This window comes from Micrasema longulum, unplaced genomic scaffold (assembly GCF_059751315.1).
Source record: "Micrasema longulum isolate JH-2025_06_02 unplaced genomic scaffold, ASM5975131v1 h1tg000281l, whole genome shotgun sequence".
Taxonomy (NCBI): Eukaryota; Metazoa; Arthropoda; class Insecta; order Trichoptera; family Brachycentridae; genus Micrasema; species Micrasema longulum.
This window is the reverse complement of record NW_028277485.1, coordinates 674,179-696,889: the sequence shown is the minus strand read 5'-3', so window position 1 is coordinate 696,889 and position 22,711 is coordinate 674,179. Positions and strand designations below refer to the sequence as shown.

The 22,711-nt window shown below is 33.0% G+C and overlaps 1 protein-coding gene across 2 annotated transcripts in view; it reads left to right on the top strand.

Annotated features, from left to right (window-relative positions):
• fry (microtubule binding protein furry) overlaps positions 1–22,711 on the top strand; it is a 62,783-nt gene that overhangs the window by 34,495 nt on the left and 5,577 nt on the right. The window contains exons 30-44 of one of the 2 annotated variants that reach the window (XM_088224382.1): positions 166–282; positions 2,124–2,293; positions 4,130–4,210; positions 4,839–5,108; positions 9,280–9,446; positions 9,756–10,005; positions 10,087–10,206; positions 10,299–10,402; positions 11,611–11,826; positions 12,613–12,810; positions 14,611–14,919; positions 15,350–15,481; positions 17,281–17,625; positions 18,401–18,475; positions 21,425–21,607. In XM_088224382.1, coding sequence (XP_088080508.1) covers positions 166–282; positions 2,124–2,293; positions 4,130–4,210; positions 4,839–5,108; positions 9,280–9,446; positions 9,756–10,005; positions 10,087–10,206; positions 10,299–10,402; positions 11,611–11,826; positions 12,613–12,810; positions 14,611–14,919; positions 15,350–15,481; positions 17,281–17,625; positions 18,401–18,475; positions 21,425–21,607 — 2,737 coding nt within the window. Of the gene's footprint in view, positions 1–165; positions 283–2,123; positions 2,294–4,129; positions 4,211–4,838; positions 5,109–9,279; positions 9,447–9,755; positions 10,207–10,298; positions 10,403–11,610; positions 11,827–12,612; positions 12,811–14,610; positions 14,920–15,349; positions 15,482–17,280; positions 17,626–18,400; positions 18,476–21,424; positions 21,608–22,711 lie in introns of both variants that reach the window. The other variant, XM_088224383.1, reaches the window with a different exon arrangement.

Sequence of the window (22,711 nt, the reverse complement as noted above, 5' to 3'; positions counted from 1 at the left end):
TTATTGATATATTGCATTTCAGTGTATGAAAATATTTATCCAGTCCCCCAAAACTCTACAAGGAATATTTTTGACATTCCTGAAATCATTCATTAAAATCAGGCATTGAAAGTAGGAAAATGTAAAAATGACATTTTAATGTAAAAAAATATTTTCTGTTTTCAGATGCAACGTGGCAGTCATGTTACTTTGCGATGTGGTGTTAGATGGAGTTGAATTAGATTGGTCCATTCATGTACCACTTATGCTCCATATTATCTTCCTTGGTCTTGATCACACCAGGTAAATGGAATATTATTTTTAGTAAAAAAAAAAATGCAAAAGAATAAACAAATATAATTCCATGGTTCACTTATGTTTATGGATTACGCATACTTAATTAGTTAAGTTAGAATGTAAGTTTAAGTATACAATTGTAAAGCGCCCTTGAGGTGATTTTTCACGAAAACGGCGCTAAATAAATTATGGTTTTGCCTACCATCAATAAGTCTCGGGATCGATTACCGGTTTGGTTGGTATGAAACATCAATTCAAAAATTTTTTGACTGAAAATGTTTTTTTTCTGTGTGCATTTTTGCAACCAACTGGTCCAAGAAGAAGTTTAAAAATTGAAAAATTGTTTTCAGGCGTTGCTTAGAAATAATTCAGTCAGATGAATCTCTTTGCAACAATAAAGGTTTCAGCTCTTTAACTTCACTAAAATCAACAAATGGAAGAATTGAAGAAATATGGATGTTCAAACATAGGCAAAATGGTGAATGTTACACAGTGTGTAAAGTGGCCACTTAAACCAGCCAATGACTGGTCATAAGCCCTGTAAATGCCTAGACTTCCATATTCCCTTATTTAAGGTATTCTCCATCCCTGTTGTAATTTGTTAATAAATAACCAAATAAACAATATTTCCGTTAGTCCACTCCTGTCTAGTTTTGAGCGTATCCATCTCACATTACTAAACAAAAAGACTCGAGTTATTAGTTCCATACACAGCATAATACTGATAAAATAAGATCGGATAGAATTCATTAGTTAAGTAAACCTTGATAAAGAAGCTTGTATAGCTTTGAAACCGGTCGGTATAAAAAAAAGTGGTTAAAAACAAAGTTGTTATTTATTTTATTATAATGAATAACCACAAAGTTCGTGCTTCAAATATAACATTTTTATTATGGAAATTTTTAAATATTTAAATTATCCTTTTAAAAATGAAAATTGAAACTTTTCAAGCTGGAAGGTGGAAAACAGTATGATATTCTGCCTCTGTCAATTCAATATCTTATTTATAAAATATATATCATAACATTACATGACGTAAAATGCCCTCCGTCCGTGTCTGTCTACCCAAAGTGACGTTTCTGGACTTGATTCAGTAGCTATGTCATGTATCTAGGCCAATAGGAGCGCGAGTTCCAACTCTCCCATTGGTTGGAAATCACAGGCAAACGAGTGACTAGTTATGATGATCGTTCTTCGATCGGAAAAACGACAAAACTAGACGTCATAATTATCAACAAAAAAATATGCATTTGAAAAGTAACAGGTAACATGACCTGATACATTATGTATACTTAAGTTTCATTTATAAATATTTATAGTTTCTTTTATTATATCTATATCTGCTACTGTTTTGAGGTATTTAAAAAAAAAAAAAAAATTGACATTTTGTTTTTTCGCATAGCTGTATTTAGTGTGTATTATTATTTTTGTTGAAGGCATTAGCTGTTACATAAATGTGTGTATTTGTGGATGCAGGAGGATGATGTAATTATTTATGACGAAGTTTTTATTTTAATAATAATTGCAAATTTTTATATAGAGCCTGGACTTAGACCGCTGACTACTCACTGGTAAAAATTCTAAAAATAAAATTCATTAGAGATAAGTTTTCTTCGTAGTGTAGCGAGTGTCGTGTTAGCCTACCATGCTTAGGGTGTCAGGTTTAATTCCTGATTAAGTGTAAGTTAAATATTTGTGTAAACTATATTCTACACTATAATATTTCACTCTGAGCCTGATCACCTTACCTCGGATGTAAGGTAATCGAAGTGCTCATGCAGTGTTGTACACACCACTGGGTGTGGATAGGGAGATGATGATGAGTAATTGAGTTATTAAAATTCTAGAGCCCTTGTTCACGATCACTGTCGCCAACTCCTACTGAACCTTCTTATTGCTGTGGCGGCTCACAACGATCACCTCACGGTTGCCAGACTTCTCCTCAACAGCCACACCTCACGGTTGGGTCTGGGATTACCCATCCCCACTCTGCCTATAGTGGTGCACACATTCACAGGTAATTTTTTTCATATGCATAATAAATTAACCAACAATAAATTGTATTATTTATATTTAAAGCATTATCTTCGTAGTTAAATATTTCAACTTAAGTTTTTAAATGTTAGTATACCCAAAATATTCCATGTATTTCCTGAACATTGTAAAACCATGACCCGGATTTAATGAGGAACTTCAGCCCTACGGGAAATTGGATACAAAAAATGTTTTCTTACGCAAGAGAACGGAGAACGGAATAAAACACGTGTGAACTGTTCAGAGTTAGGAACTCAACTGATTTAATATTTCCAATTGACCGCCTTATAAAGCGGTGCGCGTCGGGCTCCGTGAGTCGGCCATCCCACCCGCGCCGGCTGCCTCGGAGTGGTGGGGGTAATCTTTCCCCGCCACTCGCTACATGCCGCCGGCCGCAGGTGGCGTAAATACGGGCGCTCAATGCCCGTACGGGCCATTTCGTCGGCAGCCGCGACGCGCGCAACATGACATTTACATAATATATTTTTATACATTTTATCCATTTTAACCTAGCTATTTTTCCCCGGTAATACTGAGGCCAGGCTCGAAAGTGACCATTTTATCTTTATTGAGAGCCCAGCCATCAGTTCTATACATTTACCGGGGATCCTTTCTAGTTATTGTATTATTTTAAATTATTCGACTTTTACGCGTCCGGAACACAAGATAAAAACAAGACCATTAAATTGTGCTGCCAAAGTTCTTAAAAATGTACAAAATAATAAAACATATGTTTAATTATTATTATTATTTTAAGAATCGACCAACGATAAGAGAATTATGAAATATTTTCGGTTTTTTATTACCGTCAACCGATCAATCGGCAGAACTGACTGAGAAGAAGCAAAAGATAACTCGAGACATCACATGGGGAGTAATTTCAGAAATACAAAACTTGAAAAAATCATAGTGCTAATAATATGATATATAGAAATATAAAAAAAAATTGTCCTAGTGGGTTTGGGTCTCTTCTAAAGGAGAGAGGTCAGAAGAATTACTTAAACATATTGATAAATAATTGTATGGATAATTAAACTTGTATGATAAATACACTAGTACGTAGTTATGTTTTATTAAAATATTGCACTCCATATAAAAATGTCTGCTTTAAAACAGGCTGTACCTAGTTTGGCAGACTATACACTATCCAGAGAAATCTATTACCACAAAAATGTAGTAGATTGTAGGGATTGTTATGTTATAAACCACTTATTGACTTTTGAATGTCTATTGGTTTCGAGACATACCTGTTTACGCTACATTAACATGCAAATACTAAAATACGTACACTGTCATTTTCACAATCATCCACCATTGTATAACATGCCCGGTTCAAGGGATGCGACAACTACCTCAAACATGCACCGATTGCATTAAAGGATCAGTAGGGATAAGGGATATCAGAACCAGCGGTTGTCACATCCATTAAACTGTGCTGTAATAAAAAAGAGCCGGGTAAGCCGGATACCGGATAGTAACAAAAGGTATCTGTTAAGAAAGACATCTCTAATTAAGATATCAGTTTGTCATTTAAAGTTTGATCGTAGAAATGTTGACAAAAATGGACATACTCAATCTTGGGCAGAATGGTAAATATTTTACAGCATATAAAGCCATCGCTTAATCAGTCAGTGACAGATCATGAACATAGATTTCTACATTCCCTTCCTATTTTTATAAAAAATATAAAAATACTAAAACAATAACATGTATAATCTGAATTTAGGTTGTAACAATAATTTATTGTTTTTTTGCGTTGTTTTTATAAATTTGTTTATTTATCGTGTTGCATTACTAATTTAAGTTAATTTTTCCTCAGAGCCTGACATTGTGTTTGATAGCTACCTTCAAGGAAATCTAGCCAATACTAATTGTAATAATGGACAAGAGAAATCAGAAGGTAAATGTTTTTATTTTGTTTTTTAATTTTTATCTTATTTTGACCTTGCCGCTAACTGTCAGATGTCGCATTTCCAAAAAGGAAACTAGTTGTAGTTTAGCAAATTGTTGCTAGGTGTGGCAGTCCACTATCTCAAGTTGGATAAATGACAAATTTTACTAACCTTGGCAATGAATCGAAGTACTTGACTTCTAGAATTTAAAAATATTAGTAACACCATCAACATTTTTATTGTAAATCTTTTATCCGTTCTTTCGCTGTCCATTTGTACTACATATCCAAACCAACGCAGAACTCCTTTCTTGGTTTTGTCGATAATGCCTTACTCACATAATGTACGGATCTCGACATCTGTGCTCCTATACATAGTTTTACCACATGCAGATTGCATTTCGACAGCATTCAGCCTACTTTCATCCTTGTTTTTACAATTCCATACATAAGGGTCGGCACCGGGACTCCATTGTGAATGCCTAATTTCGCCTCCTGGACAAATATTTATTTGGCAAAGTTGATTTCAGTGCACATCAACCCTGTTCCCGGCGCTTACCACCCTCCTTTCAATTACCCACATTACGCAAATAAGTTTTATTTTATAATATTAACTTCTGAATGTTTGTATTAACAGGCGAGGGTTCTGGGTATCCTTCTCTACCTCCTGTGATAGTGACAGCAGACCCGGAGCAGGCTAAGGGTGCGCCCAGTGTGGAGGTGCATAAGTCCTCAGATAGTATTGCCACGGAGATAGAGGTAGGCAAGGTGCGCCCTGCCCCAGGCTCTGCCCCCCAGCCCGGCCCTGACATGCCCACTGCCGACGTCATCAAGTCTCTCATCCACTTCCTTGCCACCCGCCCACACAACACTCCGCTTTGGAACTACGAGGATATCACAGCCAAAGGTGAGTACTTGTTTTTGGAATTGTTTCTTAGTAACTAGTGCTCAATGAAAATCAAGCCTATTTTACTTGTTGTGGTGCAAGAAAAATTGTTTAAATATAATATGTAAACATGACAATTTTAAGCAGAAAATCTAACGATGCTATTTTATAAAAGCGTATTTATGTACTTGCTCTAAATATTTTTTTTGCGCTTATTTTATCTGTATGAACCGGAACTTCTTTTTAACAAAATAATAGTTTTAAAATAACACTACAAAATTTCAATAAAAAATATTATTGAACATTAATTAAACAATGTGTAATAGTAATATAATAATGCTATTCATTTTTGGAATTATTTACATCATTCTTTTACTAACTTGGGACGATATAAAAAAATGTTTGTTACTTTTAGTATTTTATTGTCATGTTTGAATAAAATTAATGTTAAATAGTAAACGATTTCAGTTTTTTGAAATACTGAATTGATTTTTATGCAAGGAAACTTATTTACCATAGTATTATTATTATTAACACATTTAAAAACAATTGGTTACTGGACTTCGGTAGAGGGAAGTCAGAACATTTGTTAAAATATATTTAATTTTTAAAAAATCAGAAAAAAGAAAAGGAAATTTAAATTGTAAAATCGTAAACTAAATTCCCTAGAGGTACTCATGTCTTGTTTATTTAGCTCTACACAAAAAGATGCATTTAAACAGGTTGTACCTAGTTAGGCAGGCTACACATAATCCAGAGATATCTATTATCATAAAAATTGTAGTAGATAATGATATTGTAATTTTGTTAATAAACTATCATTACTATTATTATATTTCTTTGTTTAGTATACATTTTTTTTACATGGTACAGTGTGGAATGAGAAAAAGAGATTCCAGTGTATTTATTTTAAATTTTATATATGCTAATAAATGCGTCTGAGATCTACATATAAATAAAATATATTAAAATAATGACTGATGAATGAAAAATTATATTTTTGAGTCGTCTTAAATGCCGATTTATTGTTATATTTGGAGTATTTAACCTTTTCTGCGCTTCTAGGTATTGTTATGGCAGTTCCCAGCAGGCTGCAAAATTTTAAGCATCTTAGAAAAGATAAAACCCACAATAATTGTTTTAAAAACGTGTATGGCAAAAAAAAGATTTTTAAAACTTACGAAATAAATAGACAATGTGTCATTTAAGACACCATTGCCTCAGAAAAACACAATTAAATTTTTCACATAATGTCAGGATTGTCACTTGCCTCATACATTAATTATTTATTTCGTATATGATATCTTCATACATTTTATACACACATTCATATTCGCCTTCCGTTTTGAGTCCGTAATTAAAGAAGAAAACAAGATTTTTAACTAAGTTAAATTTGAGCAATACATAATTATTATTTAAGTACGGGAAACTATTTTTAAAAACTGGCAATAAACCGTTATCACATCGTATTCAGGTCCCGATAAAAAAATTAACATTTTTAATAAGCAAACACAAACTAGCGCATTCCACTATAAAATCGAAATAAATGTTCTTGTAAATTGAGAAATAATATAAAACGCACTTTCTTTTAAACACAAATAATAGATTTACAATACAAAGAAAATAAATATAAAATAAAACTGCAGCAAAATAATAAAATAAAACCATCTGATATTACAACAAACTAAGTTTGTCGTCAAAAAACAATACGCAATACTAAAAATGGGATTCCCAAAATTAAGTGCCAATCCGGGTTTATTGATGCTAGTTAAACGTCAAACATAGCTCCCATTTGAACCGCTGTCATGTTGATAATTTTAATAATTCCTCGTGTCAATTGCGCAAGTCTTTACGTGCTATTTTAGCGTAGCCGGCCTTCTTAGCATAGAAACGGAGAGTGCATTAACACGCTTATGGCACTTAACCGGTTAAAAATAAATTTGTTCAAAGTGGTCCCGTTGTGCCCAGCCCGTTGTGTTCATTTAGAAGAAAAAAAAAGTAGGTACTATGTATGTACACACATAAATAAATCATTGTATAAAATGCTCATTTACACTATACGAATTATATATCTAGGTTAACTAGTACCTAAAATAATATATTTCTAAATACTAAGGCAAATTAAATCATTTTTAAAACACATACTAGGCAACAGAAATTGAATAATTAATTTTGTAAATCATATATATTAATCTAAATTTTTTGTAACAGAGAGGGAAAACATTTTTGAGAAGGGAATATGGAAGTCTAGGCATTTAAAAGGCTTATGACTTGTCATTCGCTGGTTTAAGTGGCCACTTTACGCACTGTAACATTCACCATTCTGCCTATGTTTGAACATCCATATTTCTTCAACTCTTTCATCTGTTGACTTTTGTGAAGTAAAAGATTTGAAAACTTAATCACGTGGGTGAGATTCATCCAACTGAACCAATTCACTCACTAGGCAACGCCTGAAAACAATGTCCCAATTTTTATACTTCTTCTTATACCAGTTAGTTGATTCAACAATATTTTGTGTACGTCCCATTTGGACATACTCAAAACATTGTTGAATCATATATATTAAGTTTATCTAGTTGAGTTATTGTGCATTAAAAGTATAAAATTCATATATCAATTTAATATATTCATTTTCATCATAAAATCATCTTAGTGGTAGAAATACTTAGTGAAAAATACCTAATATTTCTTTTAGTTTTAAACTTTTTCTTTTAAAAATTGTAGCATACATACTCGTATGTATCTGGTAATTAATACTTTATTTAAATTTTATTAACCTAGCTGAATAAATGTCAGTACCATGACGGAAACATGTATTTTTTTTTAACTAGTCACCTTTTTATTTCGTGGCTCAGTTCTTTCTAAAAGATATATTAGTTTTATTTGGAGAATTTCTACGATGGTTGATTAGTTCATTTTGCTGTTTTAATAATTATCAATGTCAATATTTTTAAGATAAATTTAAATGTCATCACAGCAAATCCATCTCTCATTTTCTAGAATATATATTTTTTTAAACATATATTCTAGGGTAAGTGTGCAAACATTTTTAGTCTAGTAGTTTTACTGTGCATTAGAAAAATAATAATATCAATTTCATTCTACAAATTTGGCATATGGAATCATGGATTTGCAATGAGGATATTATGTGATTTGCGAACGCTTTGAAATTTCCTCTTGACAAAAAAAACTTCATGTATTTATTATCTATTGTACTGTATGCATTATTTCTATACAATTATTTAGCTGAAGATATCTTTGGTATGGCTCATAACTGAAATATTCATAAGCACAGATTTTGTATTTACGTAATACTCATTTTTATTTTTTCTAAAAGAGTAATTGATTTAGATAGTCATATTAAAGATATTGACAGCAGCCTTACACGATGCACTGCACACACTTTATTAAACCTCATAATTTCCTGCCCCTTTCCCTCACATCCACTCGATGGTGCATAGAGTTCTGTGCTGAAATGAAATTGCTGCATTATCCCAGAGTTCTAAATGTCGCAAAATTTACTTATCACACTGTTTAAATTTACTTTTGATATTTTTTGCTAATAAATTGTTATATTTTTTTTAATCTTTTCAAAATGTGCAATAAAAATATTTTTTTTAACCCTTACCGGTCCAATGTCGAATCTCAATCGACATAGATTTTTTCCAAATATCATATTTTGGAAAATTATAAAATATAGATAGTAAGGCCATTACTATGTACATTTCAAAAATAAATCTCGTTTTTACTACAAATCAAGTTTTTTTTTTTTTGATGAATAAATTAGTTTCTATAATTTTCTAAAGTATGATATATGGAAAAAAAATTATGTCGAATGACAATCGACATTGGATCGGTAAGGGTTAATATGATTCTTTATAAAAAAAATTGGTTTGATAACATTGATCTTTTTTGACAATATTCAAAAAGAAAAAGGGTTGAATATTACGGCTTTTGCTCTGCTAGATCCTCGACATAAGCATTCGTAAATGCTCACAGTAACAATATTGTTCTAAAAAATATCAATGTTAAATTCTGCGCCGTGTAAATTATATTCGTTCATTCAAATTTGTTTAATGTTAAATCTTTTTATGATCTAAAAATAATTTTTAAAATAAATATATAAAAATTTTGTAGGCTGTTTTGGCCTTTATGGATATTATTAATTACAGGATAATGAATTTTTCAGTTTGGAGTGTGCGCAGTTGTTGTCAACTGAACACATTGCTACAGCATGTATTGAAAGTATTCAGAGAGTCACTTCCTCATGCCCTCGTTAGCGAACGCTGGGCTCAGACTGCTCTGCAGTTGGGACTTTCCTGCTCCTCGAGACACTATGCTGGCCGATCTCTGCAGGTATGGATCAACACTATTACGAAACAACTAACTGTAACACAATTAATTACAAAAAATTAATTCATAAATATTAATGTGTATTTTAGCAATTTTGCGTAATGTATAATACTGAATTAAGCGTTGCATAAGTGTACAATTATTGCGTATAAATATAAAGCGTATATCATATTTTATATTGTTTGAGGTGAGAGTTCTCCATGAGCTACCGGTGTCACTGCGACCTGAGAAGGTCTATTGTAAAATATAATAGTGTACGTTGGTTCTTGCAATAAGTTTAGTGATTAAATTAAACATGATATATATTTCCAGGTGTTCCGGTTTATTGGTGTCGCTATGACAGGTCGCATGGTGTCCGATATCCTCTCTCGTCTTGTGGAGACAGTAGCTGAACAGGGAGAGGACATGCAAGGATATGTAACTGAACTTCTCTTGACCCTCGAAGCGGCCGTTGATTCCCTCGAATCGAACTTCAGACCTTTAGATTTTATGAGGGAGATATTCAAGTCAACTCCGAACCTCAACAATAAAGATGCACAGGGAAATATGCTGTCATCTGGGGGTGAGAATTATTTTCAAAAATGGTTTTTTATTTGGTGTTGTATGGTTATTTACAATATTAATAATATTCAATATTTTGTAGGGAAACGTTCGCCTGGAGGTTGTGGTGGTTGTATGACAAACCATACAAGAAGCACTAGTTATTCCGTGTCTTACTGTATGAGAAAGAATACGCAATCTTCAACAAATGATACTAAAGGAGGTAACAAATAATATAATTGTTTGATATTATCTATATGTGCATGTGTTATTATAAATTATTTATCCTTTTTTAAAAAAATTTCATTTTCACAGAAAGAGGCAGAGGTTGTGCGGAGATTTCAAATAAAATTTGTCCCAATCTTTGTCGCTCTCGTTCAGCTCAGTCACTGAAGATGTTAGGAGATTCCGCTACTCAGGTAATTTTTTGTATGAAATTAGTAGAAATTATACAAAATTTATTTCTTCAATATAAAATATCTGAGTTTGGATAATGCCCTGTGACTTATGATAAATTTCTAAAAATATTGGTATTAAGGTATCAAAATTACACAGCTTTGTTGTACAATCTGATATGAAATCATCAAATTCGTGTATTATGGGTATAAAAGGGCCTGCAATCCACGAGGCGTCATAACTTTCTTTGACAGTGATTGTATCGGAATCATAGTTATCGGGTTTAACAGCTTCAGTACTATTTTCACCCTCACTCATTTTGAAATCTGAGTCTATTGACTCTAGATTATTCAAAACTTCATCACTGTTAAGATCGGGACCCGACATTTTAAATTTTGGGACTTAAAAAAACAGTTTTTAAAAAACACCATACCTTATTAAAGATATTATTTCAATGTTCAGTTTTTTTACTACGCGACACTAAAAAGCAAACTTTGTATTTACGAGGAAATATAAATAAATAAAATTTAAAAAGTTTAAAACACAATAATAGAAGTTTACTGATATACTAAAATATCTCACTAGGTAAAAGCATGTTACACTAAAAACAGGCTCCACATTATTATTGTTTGCATATTATATTTATTATAACGTCTCTGAATAAAATAAACTCAATAATAAAATGGAACCGATTAATTATATGTAGTTCTTCACATACACAAAAAAGCAAAGAATACTTTGATTGGGAGTCGTTGCAGGCCGCTGCTTATCAGACTAAAACACGCCCTTATGTCACCACTTTCGCAATGGCGCGGGAAGATTTAAAACTGCCATCGATTAAATCAGAATTATGGCTTGTCTTATAACTTTTGTTTGATCAGCTGGGAACTGTATTTTAGATAAATGATGCAAGATATCAGTAGTGTGATGATTTGAGATTTTTTAGAGACAAAGTTTCACTTTCGGCTAGTATGTTTTCATTCAGCTATCGCAGGAGAAACTCGCGACTCACTAGTGAGTCGCCCGGGTGGATTGGATTAAGAGACATTTGTACTATACTAGATTCAGTCATATAATATATGTACTGAACATAGATTCAGTTAAAATGCTGTTCCACCAAAAAATGGTAGTAGGAAAACACAATACTATATAATATGTTGATAGCATTTGAATGGTGGATGCCATCCAGTGCATAATTTATTGAATTCATATATTTTGTTTGTATTTTCAGGATGATAAGTTAACAATCCTTTCGACCCTCTTCTGGGTTGGAGTGTCATTGTTGGAGTCTGACTATGAACATGAGTTCTTGCTCGGTGTTGGTCTTCTAACACGAGTGATGCACCGTCTCCCCCTCGACCGTCCTGATGCTCGCGATCGCGTTGACCGCCTACAATCACAATTGCGTTGGCAAAACTTCCCCGGGCTCCACGCCCTGCTCCTCAAGGTATAAATATTTCTAGCAAAAAGAAGTGAAGCAAATGTATCTAAACAAACTTACTATTCAATGTATATTTTTTATAAATTTATTGAAATCTTTTTTAAGTTGCTAGAATTCCATTCGTTCATTCGGTAAGACATTTGATAATCTGGCTTCCATGTTATGTAAATAAAATTTACTGTCAAATTATTTCATTCCTAATTTTTAACTGAATTCTAGAAATTTCAACCGCCCATGCACTCTGTAGCTGCAAGACGTGTTGTTGTCTAGCTCCTATCTGTAAACAATTATTATATTGACAGTGAAAAGCCTACTTAACTTAACGTTCATAACAGATTTCTGCCATCGATATCTATATTTTTATTTAAATAGTTCATAGTCAAATATATAAAAAAAAGTAAACGATGGCTAGAATTCTAACTATCCATACACTCTGTAGAGGAAATATGCCTACAATGCCTTTGTGGTGATTTTCACAAAAATGGTGCTGTATAAATTATACAAAATTAATTATGATAGTTAAGTTGCCCGTTTTTGATATCCGGCATCTTCACATGTGACCAATTTCTACAATTTGTAATTTATAGTTCAAAATCAAAATCAGTTATAAAATATTTATGACGTGGATTTTGGAATAAAAAAATAGTGTTTAAGTATCTCCTTTATTTCCTGTTGGTGGTTTTAGTAGATACAGGGCAGGGATTTTGAATTAACATGAGCTATGTTAATTTAGTATAGAAATTGTGATTTGGAGAATGATTATATTTATTTATCGTACATTTTTATTTTTAGGGCTGCACACACCCTACAACATACGAGCCAGTGGTTGGACTACTGACAGAGTTGACTCCTCTGCTAGAACTGAGTGTGATCGACCCGACCCAGTGCCTTGCCTTTCCCATGAATGTGGTAGCTCTCCTACCGTACATGCTGCTTCATTACGAAGATGCCAATGAAACTTGTGTTAGGGCAGCTCACCACATTGCCCAGGTTCGCGACTCACTATAATAAAGGATATCTCAATTAAAAATGACAGATATTTTTAAAAAGGAATTTGAATGTCCCGTCATAAACTGGTTCATGTTATTAGTTTTATGAACTGGGTAGCATTCACCATTCTGTCCGTGTTTAAACATCCCTGTTCGTCTGTTGAAATGCCTACCCATCTTGATAAAAAATATTCTGAGATACTACAGCAAATATTTGGACAAACATATTTGGCAATCCCACAATGCAATGTTTAGACATTTGCCTCTAGCACGGTGGTTCCTAGTTCGATTCCCAGTGATATTACAATAATTAAATGCGACAAGTATTGTCCGCTTCGTGGTGTAGTGGTTAGCGCATTTACCTACCGTGCAAGAGGTCTCGGGTTTCGATTCCCAATATGGTTGACATGAAATATTTGTTTGAAAAGATGTTTTTACACTGGAATATTTTATAGCCCCTGGATTGGCATTTGAGCGTAAGACTGATTAGCTTACCGTCATAAATTTTAAAAGAATTAAATTACATTTTAGATACATTATCTTCATTTTGATATACCAAGTATTATTAAATAACTTATCTGTATTATATTTTTTTGGTATATATTAATTTTAATTATGTATTTTGTATTTTGATATCTGTCACAATATTTATAGATCTATCTTTTTATTAATCTTAGTATATGAGTCCCGATACGCAGTTTTTTAGCAAGTTGGGACATGAAAGTGAATAATTGTGCAAGCATGGAATTGCATATTCTGTGTATTATTAAATAAATAAATAATTAATGTAACAAAAAATATATGATCAAGATACGCTGTGATTGGTGTAACAATGCAATGCCCTATGCACCATTATATGTGGAAAAGGAATGATAAACCTGGGTATATATAATTTTAAAAAAATTATAAACTAATACATACGAGAATTTATGCAAAATTTGTTACAAAATTGGTGAAGTCTGAACAAAAACAGCGGCAAATATAAATTGCTCAGGCATCACTAAATGAAGTCAACGACGATGTAGAATTACTGAAACATGTTATAACAGTCGGATGTGACGTCGAAACTAAGGCTCAATCGTCCCAGTGGAGGCATTCTGGATCGCCAAGACCTAAAAAGGCTCGACAAGTGGGGTCGAACGTGAAGGTGATGCTTACTGTGTTCTTCGATTTTAATGACATAGTGCATTTGTCAAGAGGTTAAACGGTCAATAAGGAGTACTACCTACAAGTTCAACAATATTTGTGTGAAGCAACCTGAAAAAAACGCCCGGATTCGTGGCAAAAAAAGTCATGGCTTTTGCACCATGATAATGCACCTGCTCACACTTCATTGCTAGTTTGTGAATTTTTGGTCAAAAACCATACTGTAACGATATTTCAGTATCCATATTCTTCAGATATGGCTCTGTGTGACTTTTTCTTATTTCCAAAAATAAAGAGAACCTTAAAGGGCCGTCATTTTACAAGCATAGATGACATTAAAAGCGCATGGCTGAAAGAGCTACAGGCTATCTCAAAGATCGAGTTTAAGAAGTGTTTCGAGGATTGGAAGAAGCGCTGGTACAAGTGCATAATATCTAATGGGGACTATTTTGAAGGCGACAACGTTAATGTAAATGAATAAATAAATTCATTTTTCCAAAAATGAAAATTCCTGTTATTTTCCGAATACACCTCGTACTTCATAAGCCAAGTAAATTCCCTGGTTCTCTATCTCCGATGATGTATCTGTCAATCTTGATTTAATACTCCAATGAAATAATAATTTTACATGTTTTTATCAAACGTTTTTGTTTAGGTGTCACTTGAGAAGAGCAAAAAACTGGAGAATCTGGCCACTGTTATGACGCTGTACAGCCGGCGTACCTTCAGCAAAGAGAGCTTCCAGTGGACCAAGTGTGTGGTGAAGTACCTATGGGATACGTACGCCCACCTCAGTCTGCAGATGCTAGCCTTCCTGGTCGAGGTGCTGGAGAGGGGGGCTCCGTGCCTCCAGTTACCTGTGCTGTCAGTCCTGCACTGTATGCTGCATTACATGGATCTCAATTCTGGCACCGCCCAACCAATCAATGCTGATCTGTTGCGCGTCATAGCTAAATTTGTTGACGTAAGTCGAATTTTACATAGTCATATTTTGAATAAAAAAATATAGCTCAATAATCGGGTTGTGATCCCATGGCTAGTGTTGTGGACTCTTGGATCAGAGATCCTAGGTTCGGACCCCACTCTACCCAACTTGATTTTCCTTTTTTAATAGTGAGTTATTTACAACTCGTTGACAATGGCCCCAAATTTGATATATTTGAGTAAATCATAAGAACACAAATATTTCCTTTTCAATAAAAAAAAAAATTACCAAAAAATTTAAATATTTGGGTAAATCATAAAAATTCAACTATTTCTATGTATAATAAAAGAATAATGGCTTATTAACTTAACATAACAATTCCTATGAATGTATTACTCAACAGTGTAATTATTTTGTCTTTTTTTGCTCCCTAATGCCTCATGATTATTTTATATGTTTTGTTTTCTAGGGTGGCAATAATTACAAGGAGGCAATGAAAATACTCAAACTGGTGGTGACTCGATGCTCCACGCTTGTTGTACCACCTCATTGGGACACCAATTCCACTTCTATTATGGATACAGAGCTACAGATCAAGAAGGTACATACTGGGAACATTCATAGTTTAAAGATTAGCAATTCAAACATTAACAGTTCAAAATATTGAGTGTTAGAACACTGTTAGCCATAAATTGATTCAATATGATATTAAATGCGAATATGTGGTAAAACTATGTATAAAGGTGTTCAAATTTGTTTTGTTCCTCAAAATTTATAAAACATGTTTGTCCACTCCTGGAGACATAGAGTTGTTAGAAAGTCCAGAGAACAGCAATTAAATGGTAGTTTCTCTAATAAATAAATCATATGAGGACCGCTTAAGGGAGCTCGGGTTAAGTTCACTGGAAGAGAGCAGGCAGCGTGGTGATTGAAACGTTCAAAATCTTAACTGAGCAATATAATGTACCCAAGTTAGAATCAATGTTCACTATGAATGAAAACCGCCATCTTACATTGAAACTAAACACTATCTCCTTCTCATCCAACCCCAGGAAGAACTTCCCGACAAACCGAGTTGTGGAGAAATGGAATGGCTTTCCCTAGTAAGTCATTGGTAGTAGTTCAGTTAATGTGCGTTGGTTCGGACATGTAGAACAAATGGACGATGAAAGAACGTCTAAAGGGATTTACGATGCGGATGTTAATGGATGTAGAAAACGAAGAAGACCGAGAAAGACTCAACAAATATTTTAAGATGGACATGTCGGAATAATCGGCATGCACGCATGAAAAGATGTATGAGTGTAGAGGAAGCGAGGTTTGTATGCAAAGACAGAGTGATATGGCATTCTATCCTCTCTGCCTACGGGGAAAGGGTGTGATGGTTTGTTTGTTTTGTATCATATTATTTTTGACTAACTTAATAACTTTGTCACTGAGGGGATGAAGAATTCAGTTCTGCGTGAAATATAACCAGAATTATGAACAGGTGTTTTCAACTTGATGGTGTTTTTTTTTAATAAAATGGCGTTGCATAACACATTTGATGCTTTTGCCAATGTATGATTAATTATTTTATAAACAAACTGGCAAGCAAAAGGGAAATGGTGCAGAGATAATTCCACCATTCAATGCGCCATTTAGTGTAGTGGTTGGCGCATTGACCTAAAATGCTTTTGGTCCTGGCAAGGTTGATATGAAATGTTGATATAAAAGGTGGTTTTACACTGCTATATTTAATTGTTTCTGGATTAGCACTTGAAGCGTAATACTGATCATTATGTGACAGATGATTGAGATACACTGCATTTGGTTTACGAAAGCAGTGTCCTATGGACCATTAAATGTGGGTAAGGGTATGATGATGAATTTAATCACAAGAACATTTCGCCATTAAGTTGACAACTCACCAATTTGGTCAAGTGCCAATGAGTCAAATCTGAAATATAAAATATTTTCTTATTTTTATTTATTTTTTAAATCAGGTAATAAAAATAATGTAGCATAAGTAATTCAACATTTTTAGATAACTATATAAAAAAGGTAAAATTATGGTCAATTTATAAAATGCCTTTTTTTATAGGAAATTAATATAATAAAATTTATATTATTTTCCTTGCTGGAAAATTACGTGCTAAAGGCAATGAGGACCTTTTAAGGGTTCAGTTAAAAAATAAAATAAAAACAAATAGTTTTGTCAAACTCTTTGCATACCAATACTACAAAGCGCTTTGCTTCTTATATAATAGAATTTTCTCTGGCATTTTTTATTTATTGATGTGATATTATTGATGTACACCATTTATTAACGGAGTTTCACCCTCACAATCCCTTTTATGACTTGTTCATTTCAAATTAGTATGTAAGATCTTAATTTCTTATTTTATTAATTTTTTTCAGGAGTTGCCAGGCAGAACGATGGACTTCACTTTCGATCTCTCTCAAACTCCTGTGATTGGTCGCAAGTACTTGGCCAAGGGAGGTACCGGTCCTAATTCCCTCGCCAGTCTTACGCCAGAGAAGAGTGGGGGAGACAGATCGAATGCCGGAAGTGGCCCTAGCTCGGTGAGCACTGCCACAGACGAGGGTCCCAACAGCTCGATCAGTGGCTGCAATGAGCAAACAGACTCGGGGGAGACTGCCCCATTGGAAAGTGTTCTCTGCCAATCTCCCAGGAGATCTATGTCACTGTCTCCGGCTGACACAACAAATATTAGCGGATGGAAAAGACCGTGGATGTCTCAGGTTAGTCATCATACTACATCAAATAAAGCAGCTGTCTTTTTTTTAAACAAAAATCAACATCTTACATAAGAAAACTGCTTGAACAAAACAATGTTTGTAGACAAGCTAAGAGTGGCAATGACAGTTCATAAGCCCTGTAAATGCCTAGACTTCCATATTCCCTTCTCATGAATGTTTCCCCTCTCTGATTCAATAAATTGCTTTAAAACAGTTTAGCAAGGTTATTTAAACAAATATAGAATATTAAAGGACTAAGATTGGCGGCCATGTGGCTAAGACTGAATTCACGCACGGAGGGATCCGGGTTCAATTCCTGATGAGGTAATTAAAATTGTTATATGACTTTTCTCAAGGTTCTGTACTGTAATTGGGCCCCCTGTCCTGTTGTGTTACAAAAAATGCTTTTAAGCAGTTTATTAAAGTAATTTATAAAAATATGGTGTACTTGAGTTAAGATTATGGGTAAAAAAAATTGTTTTAAAAATCACATTAATTAATTGAATAAAGATTTGAAGAAATTAAAATGTTTAAACATAGACAGAATGGTGAAGTGATCATTTGAACAAACTATAAGCCCCCCAAATGCCTAGACAGGTACTTTTAAATAATTTTTATATTTAATGATTCGGACTGATGAAAAGTAATGTTTTTTTTAATTGCGATATTTTTATACTAAGCTAAGTCTAATTATCTTGCCTACAAGTAACAACTGATCAAGATAAATATCACCTATAATTTTTATTTGATAAAATATTATTTTTCATTTTGATTTCAGGCACGTGTCAGAGAGTGCTTAGTTAACCTTTTGACTACTTGTGGCCAAAGAGTCGGATTACCAAAGAGTCCATCTGTAAGTTCAAATATTATTTTATTTATATATGTAGCAATGTTTGTACCCATGTGTCTTGTGAGTTTTGTGATGACCATATGTATTTCTTTGTTAACATATCTTTTACACTTGGTGCTGCTCCATAGGATGACCTTATATCCACTATATATTCAAAGGTAAACACGTCAAAAGGAGAAATTAATCATTTACATAGATAGATCCACAAATTATCTGTCACTATAGAAAAACATATTTCTTTTAAAGATGTATAAAGAAAAAAAATATGAAGTAATGTCTGTCTGTTTTATTACCTTTTTTTTTTGGAATTGTCTAAAAGTATCGGTTTAAGTTGCGTTAGGATTTTTTTTAATACTTAGTAAATGAATATATTACAAATACCCGTTGAAAATTATTATAAAAATTAGAAAATAAAAATCTACTACGAAATTGATTAATAATTCGGTTATAGAACAGCTTAATTTAATCAAATAACTCAACTTATCAAATTTAATGTAAAATTTAAGAGATGTATGTTTTTATATTCACCAACGCAATAATTAGTTTTAACATTCTGGCAACGCCATGTAATTTGTCCTGTATTTAATGTATAGTTTATCTGCACTAAAATCACTTCAGTTTGTTTGGTATAATAGAATGAACCGTCTTTTCAATCACCAAAAAATGTATCCTATTACTGGAAACTCATACAGTGGACAGCTAAACTTGCTTCCATGATAATGATTACCTATTCATAAATATTATTTTATGAAGTTACGCTGCACTGAGTGACTTGTCTTTGTGACTATACTATCCACATACCACTATACATGTTTACTAACACACTATTCACGCTTTAAAATACACTTTTTTTTACCAGCCAATGGCACATTTTACAATATATCGTTATTTTATGTAACATTATATTATATCACTTGTATTGCACAGGTTTATATGTATGTACATTTATTGAATGTTATTGTAATATAAATGTAATAAGTTAAATTCTTCAAAGCTATTTCACTCACATTTAATCACCCCCGAGAAACAGGCCAATAAACAATCGCATCCATAATGTCAAAAGTAATGTATTTAAAAATATAATAAACTCTGTTATAAAATAAATAAGACATTTAGCTTGCGTACAAGTACAGCGATTGCTAATAAAAATACATATTTCAATTAAAGCTAGACCGATTGAGTTTTAATCCTGGAGATGTATATATTATGGATGTGAAACGTGCAACTGGCAGTGGAAGGATGAACACGAGTAAATGCGGTTGAATTGTGATCCCTTGAACCGGTGGTCGGCAATCCGCGGCTAGCGAGCTACATTCGGCTGTTTAGCCACTGAGTGCGGCTCACATCTCACACAGTGCAAGTTTAACTTTTTGCTAGGTTGTTTTTGTCTACGGCTCCTGAAGAAAATACTTTCAGGATTATTGCCACTGAAATATCAAACACATGGTTCGGATACTGCAAATGCTGTCATTAAATGCACGGAGAAACATCATATTAAACTTCTAAAATTGTTTCAATTTCAAAAAAAGGTTTCGGTTTAATTTTGAAGGCAAAAATTAATCACAAGATAAACTACCATTCCATCATTCATTAAAAAGCGCTTTGTACGCAGACATTTCCAGTTTTTTTTTCTTCAATGTTATGGAATTGGTGATCAATATTGTCAACACAATGTAACGAGATCGCAGATCTTCTACTGCGTAAGAAGGTACGTTGGGTCTAAGAGGAAACGCTTTAAAATGAAAAGAAATTTGGCTCTCAAAAGAAATCCTAATTGTTATACCGGTTGTACTGCTGATCTTTGTCTCTTTTGACTAATTTGTTTGCCGACCACTGTCTCAAATGAATGTGCGGGAAATCAATGTATGACAATTACGAATGATGAAATTAGACAAAAATGCGTATCTGAAACTTATATAATTCTTAAAATAAAGGATTACTACGATGGTTAGGTCATGTGGAACTAATCGATAACAAAAGAATGGTAAAAGAAATATATAAATATAGCGAGAATAAATGGTAATATAGGACAAGGACGCCCAAGAAAAGTGAGGCACAATCAAAATTTCTTGTTTGGTCATGTCAAAAGCAGATACAAGCAGAAGAAGAAGCCAGGAATGTATGTCAAGATAGACGCATATGGAGTTCCATTCTGCTTCTCTATCTCTACTGAGAAACGGTGTGATGGTCGTACTTATACTTATTTTGAATTTATTTTATTTACTAATAACTGCTTTTTAAAAAAATACACGTATTCATCATATTATTGTATGTGTCTACGACCTGATGATGAAAACATGTGTATTTTGTTGCCCTTCAGTAATTAGGAATATTTTTGTTTTTTGTATTTTTTATTTCCTTTTTTAATTACTACAAATTAAAAAGTACCTCCTATCTTTTACCGAATATTTTCTTTTCTCTTTCTTATATTTTACAAAAATATTATACCTGTCTATTTATTATGGGAGCAAAAAATTCATATACATTACTTGTATACCCACGAACAGGCCATGTCTTTGTGGGATTTTTTCATTTACTATTCTTACTGTTAATATGTTTTTCATTGCTATGTAATTATTCTTAATTTTTTTAATATTCTGTTTTACCTCTTATGTATATTGTACAAAAATAATATATATTAATAAATAAAAATACATTAAAAAAAAACACGTTTTGATCTTGTTCATTCATCTACTTCACTACTAACTTGTGGCAGTGTTTTATTAATTGTATTATATAAAATGAATAAATTTAAAGCTGATATCTTTCCTTAAATAAAATTAAAGATGTTATCACTGCTAATTTGCCAAATTTAGTGAATGCCAAAATAGAAATCTACAAAAACATCATTTTGAGATATTAGTTTAAAGTTTTGTAAAACTGGCTCTATAAATCTATAAAAGTTTTTTACTAGTTGTATTCAGTCTATTGACTAATGTAATTGAATTCCAGGTAATATTTAGCCAAAGTTCAGAATTGCTGGAGCGAGAGTCTTCAATGGCATCCAGCTTGGAGGAAGTGTCTGGAGCTCACGGAGACTTCAGCGGAGGATCACGCAGCCACGATGCACCTCCTGACCATTTCGGAGTCTTTAAAGACTTTGACTTTCTGGAGTACGAGAGTGAAAGCATTGAGGTTTGTTCGGGATTATATTCAGATTTCTATTATTTTATAATTAGTTTATATTAACAGCCTTTTCTTTAAAAAATGACCAGTGTTATTACCCTTTTATATCTGAATTATTTCCTGTGGATATAAAAAAATATCTTATGTAATGTGTGTATTGAAAAAAAAAAAATTTTTTTGGTAATTTTTAATTTATTTATTTCCCATTTTTTAAATGATTTAACATTAATTTTCAATGAATACTGGGTGTCAAACTGATGATAAATCAAATAAGTTCATGAAACATGTATTATTTTCTTATAATGCATGTTTATTTGATCAAATAATTTAATTTTAGTGAAATATATTTCTAACTTGCTTTAATTATCATTTAGAAGGACCACAGGAATTCGATCCAAAACAAAAAAGTTAGCTGCCAGCTGTCAAACAAAAAAGAACCTTTTCTGTGTAATGCCGACTAGAATAAAATAAGTTTGCTGCTTTTTAATATCTCTAGGTAAAGGAGTAAAAAAATCATAAAATTAGTTTATATTTTAATAAACACGAGGCTTGAAAGGGTTAACGACATCAATAAAATTTTAATCTTTTAATCTTGTCATATTAAAACTCTGCATAACCTAAAGACAGCCATTGGCAAGATGTAAGAAATTGGAAGAAGTTGGGATTATCTCTGTGTTCCATTAGCAGATTCTTCACAGACCTTTTTTTGCGGACTTTGGTGCACGTGAGAATGAATGTGAAAATACCTGTACCAGCATTTGCTAGTGATTACTATTAAAAGAAAATTAATGCCTTTTTAAGATGTTTGCGGTATATTCTTGGTGTGATATGGCAGGACAAAGTTACAAATGCGGATGTACTAACCCACACTCAGGTGTTTTCGGCGATGGCGATCTTTAAAAAGAGACGCCTACGATGTATCGGTCATGTGAGTCACACGGAGGACAGCTGAATACCAAAGGACATTATGGTGGGAAAACAAATTCCCACGCGGATGCGGGGCGAGAAAAATAGCGGGGGGCAAAGCCCTAGGGCTTCTACGATATTATTTAGCGGAGTGGACTGTATTTAAATTTTAATGAAATAAGTAAATATCCTCGATATGTGGTATAC